At 40.9% G+C, this 5000-nt stretch overlaps 1 protein-coding gene across 2 annotated transcripts in view; it reads left to right on the forward strand.

The window, feature by feature from the left end:
- LOC106867799 (BMP-binding endothelial regulator protein) overlaps window positions 1-4837 on the forward strand; it is a 103993-nt gene extending 99156 nt beyond the window's left edge. For both annotated transcript variants that reach the window (XM_089343185.1, XM_089343184.1), the window contains exons 7-14: window positions 333-432; window positions 884-990; window positions 1521-1664; window positions 1845-1949; window positions 2358-2409; window positions 2596-3259; window positions 3741-3871; window positions 4566-4837. In XM_089343185.1, coding sequence (XP_089199311.1) covers window positions 333-432; window positions 884-990; window positions 1521-1664; window positions 1845-1949; window positions 2358-2409; window positions 2596-3259; window positions 3741-3871; window positions 4566-4771 — 1509 coding nt within the window. In that variant the 3' untranslated portion in view covers window positions 4772-4837. The remainder of the gene's footprint in view (window positions 1-332; window positions 433-883; window positions 991-1520; window positions 1665-1844; window positions 1950-2357; window positions 2410-2595; window positions 3260-3740; window positions 3872-4565) is intronic.
- The last annotated feature ends 163 nt before the right edge of the window (window positions 4838-5000 follow it).

Raw genomic sequence — 5000 nt, forward strand, 5'->3', positions numbered from 1 at the left:
TGTGTGGTAAGAAGCCTGCTTCGCAACCACATGGTTCCGGGTTCAGTCCCACTACGTGGCACCTTGGGCAAGTGTCTTCAACTATAGCCTTGGGATAACCAAAGCCTCATGAGGTGATTTGGTAGACGGAAACTGAAAGAAACATTATTTAGAAGGGTGCACTTCATTTCTTGAGCGGTGCATATGCCCCTCAACCTCCCCGCCCCTGGGTCCGCCACTGTGTATGTATGCATGTATGATCAAGGAGTTTCTGGGGGGAGGGGGCGCTGGTGTAAGACAGACATCAGATTCCCAAGTTAAAGACTATCACCGTTACGTCCTGTATTTCACAGAAAGGGACCATCTCGTGCGAGAAAAGGGCCTGTCCCGTCATGAACTGCCCTCCGGACCGGATCTACCTGCCTGAAGGGAGCTGCTGTCGAAAATGTAAAGGTAAGTTTGCTTCCGTTTGTGGCCTGGCGAGGGAGGAATCGGTGGGGATGGGACGGGACTTCTAATTTAACTGTGTGTGTGGGGGGGGGATGCTGGTGCTAGTAGTAGTAGTAGTAGTAGTAGTAGTAGTAGTAGTAGTAGTAGTAGTAGTAGCAGGGGCAGCAGCAGCGGCTATTTAAACAATGTGGATGGTTAATGGGTCGGATGGGTGCTGATGAAGGAGCAAAAACGCCTGAAGTATGGCATATACATCCACTACCCACTTTCCATCTTCGATTTCATTTTTGTCCAACAAAATCAGTGCTGGCCATAATTTCTATAGAAAATCTGTAGAGATAACCTTAAAAAGTGATCTTATATCATTATATAGCATATATACTGTATGGAATATCATATTGTGTGTCATACCGTAAATCATATCACATATAATAGATTGTTTCATTCTTTTCAGGATCTCGGAAGATTTACGATGTGTCTTTGGTCTGCTTCTTTCGGAACAAGATTTACACCAATACCAAACACATACGTGCAGACAACTGCACCGACTGCACATGTATGGTAAGTTTCTAGAGTAGTGTAGTGGGTGCTTTTCTTGTGATGCCAGCACCGTGTAACTGACAAGACACAGAAAAGACGAATTATTGATGCACAGTACCGCAGATGTCGAGAGAAAAAAAAACGATGAGCATGCTCTTGACTGAGGAGCTGCGGATCTGTTGTCTGCGTTTGAAGCACCCGTGCCACTCGAAACATTACGTACGACCCTTGCTATACGCACCCCACACACGCGTTAATATCGAGCAGTGAGAATGAAGGCTCAACACCGCATTGGTGGTTAGATATACTTTATTAGTTGTTGAACAAGGCTACCAATGGTTTCATGCTGAGAATTTGCGACAATTATCTACCTTGGTAGTATATTATGTTTATTAAACGAAACACGGTGTCTCTACCAGCAATAAACATAATCAAAATCTATTTCAAAACACGATGACAACCAAATCCTGCCAGTGATTTCTATGATCATAAAAGCCTCGATTAACAACCAGCCGTTCTCTCTATCTTCTATTTCGAATCTCTCGTTGCAGGAAGGCACAATGGTATGTACCAGTCCGACATGTCCGGTCCTTATATGTCCAGTGGAGCAACAGTACACAACGCCGGGCAGCTGCTGTCCTAAATGTAAAGTGAAACCCAGGAAGGAATGTCGCTATAATGGACAAATACAAATGGTAAGAAACAATTGTTGTTTTGGTCAGCCCGATGCTACAGTAGAAGACACTTGCCCAAGGTGTCACGCAGTGGGACTGAACCCGGGACCATGTGGTTGGCAAGCAATCAGCCACGCCTGTGCCTTCGTTAATTTTATTCTATTCCTTTATTTTGTTTTGTGTTTGGCTTTTGTTCTTCAGCATGGAGACGAATGGCAGCGAGACGTGTGTACGGAGTGCGAGTGCAGAGACGGACACGTGCATTGCACCATGGAGGAATGTAACAACACGCTGAAGTGCCCAAAAGTAAGTATTTGACTCTCTCACTTGTTTGATTGGCGACTTGCGGCTCTGCAGAGTGGTTGGCATTGAGAAGGGCATCCAGCCGTAAAAATCCTGCCACAACAGACACAGTAGCCTGGGTTAGTCTTCTGCCTGGCCGGCCCCTGTCTACTGTCCTAGCCATGCATGCGTGGAAGATGGATGTGAAATGACGGCGACGATGACGATGTTTATCTATCTATCTATCTATCTATCTATCTATCTATCTATCTATATATATATATATATATATATATATATATATATATATATATATATATATATTATATGAATTTGTTCCACTCATTCTAATTGTTACATTTCTCACCACCACCACCACCACCACCACCACCACCACCACCACTACTACTACCAAACCGAAATGGTCTCCAGGGTTATAAGTTGCAGCTGACCCCTGACACGTGCTGTCCAGTCTGTGTTGAAGGTATGGCATTTCTCTTCTCTTCCATTTCGTTAAAACAATTTACTTATGTATTAGAGTATAATAATAACAACAATAATGATAATGATAATAATAATAATAATGATAATAATATTAATAATAATAATAATAATAATGATAATAATATTAATAATAATAATAATAATAATTTCTGTTATTGTTTCACAGAAGCCATCTGTACAGTATTCGGCGATCCTCATTATCGAACTTTCGACGGCAAGATTTACAACTTTCAGGGCCGTTGCAAATACGTTTTAGCCAGGGACTGCGTTGATCGAACGTTTAGCATTAAAGTCCAAAACGACGCACGCCTCACCTCCGATTTCTCGTGGACGCATCGTGTCACCATCTTGCTACCGAACTTTCGGGTGACGTTACAACAGAAATTGATCGTTAAGGTGAACCGGCGGCGCATAAAGCTTCCTTTCCGGTCAGTAACGGCCCCAACAATGTGGATTCGACAGGAGGGTCATTCGGTGGTGATGAATGCTCCGAACGGTATGCAAGTGGTGTGGGACGGAGACAGCTTCCTGGAGATAACGGTGCCAAGCATGTTCAAGAAGAAACTGTGTGGTTTGTGCGGCAACTACAACGGTGACCCGAATGATGATTTGATCGGTAAAAAAGGCGTCACCTACTACAACGAACAAGAGTTTGGCGACAGTTGGAGAACTGGTAGTCTATCAGCGTGCCGAAACCGACTGACGCCTCTCCAAAAGAAGGAATCGCCATGTGAGAAGAATTTCAAAACACGAGAACACGAGTGCCAAATACTCCTCAGTGACGTCTTCGTTGAGTGCAGCAAAAAAGTCGACCCTAAAACATATTACAGGTAATTCTTTTACTCTTTTATTCTTTTACATGTTTACCTGCGGCCATGCTGGAGCACAGCCTTTAGTCGAACAAATCGACCCCAGGACTTATTCTTTGTAAGCTTAGTACTTATTCTATCGGCCTCTTTTGCTGAACCGCTAAGTTACAGGGTCGTAAACACACCTGCATTGGTTGTCAAGCGATGGTAGGGGGGACAAATACAGACACACAAACATATACATACATATATATATATATATATGTGTGTATGTATATATATATATATATATATATATATATATATATATATACAACTGCTTTTTATATTTAAGAGGAGTGACATTTTGAGTAGACATATTTAATTTCTGCAGTAATAAAAACTAATGTAATTCCTTTATTTATCAACGTATTTCCTCGTTAGCTTCAAGATTCTCTAATTGTGAAATCAAGAACAATAGGAAGATGTGATGTTCATGCCCCATTCTCATTCTGTTTTCCAGGTCATGTCTAATGGATATGTGTGATTGTCCGAAAGGCAAACTCTGCTCGTGTGAGTCCCTCCTGGCGTACAGTCGGGCCTGCACAAGAGAAGGGCTGTACATACCACAAGAAAAATACGGACATTGTAAAGGTAAGAAATGGAAAAGAATTTATGCAAACAATTTACTGGTTTCAAATTTTAGCACAAGGCCAGCAATTTGGGGGAGCGGGGTAAGACGATTACATTGACCCCAATGTTCAACTGGTACTTCATTTATCAACCCTGAAAGGATGAGATGCAAAATAGACCTTGGTGGAATTTGAACTCAGAATGTAACGATGGACGAAATACCACAAGGCATTTTGTCTGGTACACTAACGATTCGAACAGCTTACCGCCCTATTAATAATAATCCTTTCCACTAAAAGCACAAGGCCTGAAATTTTGGGGGAGGGGATGAGTCGATTAGACCTACCTCAGTATACAACTGGTACTTAATTTATCAACACTGAAAAATGAAAGGCAAAGTCGACCTCAGCGGAATTTGAACTCAGAACATAGTGACATGCTAAATACCATCAAGCATTTTGTCTGGCGTGCTAACCATTCTGCCAGCTTGTTACCTTCTTTATTTATGGAAAAGTAGCTATCGATTCAGTATTTGCAAGCTATTATTTATAATTCTATGTGCTTCGAGATCCACTGTTCCAAAACAGAATTATATCATATTTACTTGTATTTGTGTGCCAATATACGCCCCCTGTCTCGTTTTATATTCATATTTTTAATTATAATTTTGGTTTATTATTTCTTTCTTTCTGTCTTTTCCCGATGACAACACCAGACAAGACGTGTCCCGATGGTGCTGAATTCAACGTGTGCGGTCCAGCCTGTGCTCGAACCTGCGACAATATCAACTCTATAGATCGATCATGCCTCATGAAACCGTGTGTGAGGGGTTGCCACTGCACACATAACAGACCAGTATTCCACAATGGACGATGCATCCCAGCTCACAGGTGCCCAAAAGGCAAACAAGACGCTACATAGCAAAATAACTATATATATATATATTATATGTATATATATATATATATACGTATGTACAAACATATATATACATATATAGATATACACATGTATATATACATATAAATATATATATGTGTATGCATACATATATATATATATATATATATATATATATATTTATATATACACATATATATGTATGTGTTTGTGTATATGTATACACACACACACACACAGGTATATTTCT

The sequence above is a fragment of the Octopus bimaculoides genome, chromosome 27, assembly GCF_046866305.1.
Source record: "Octopus bimaculoides isolate indiv1 chromosome 27, ASM4686630v1, whole genome shotgun sequence".
Classification (NCBI taxonomy): domain Eukaryota; kingdom Metazoa; phylum Mollusca; class Cephalopoda; order Octopoda; family Octopodidae; genus Octopus; species Octopus bimaculoides.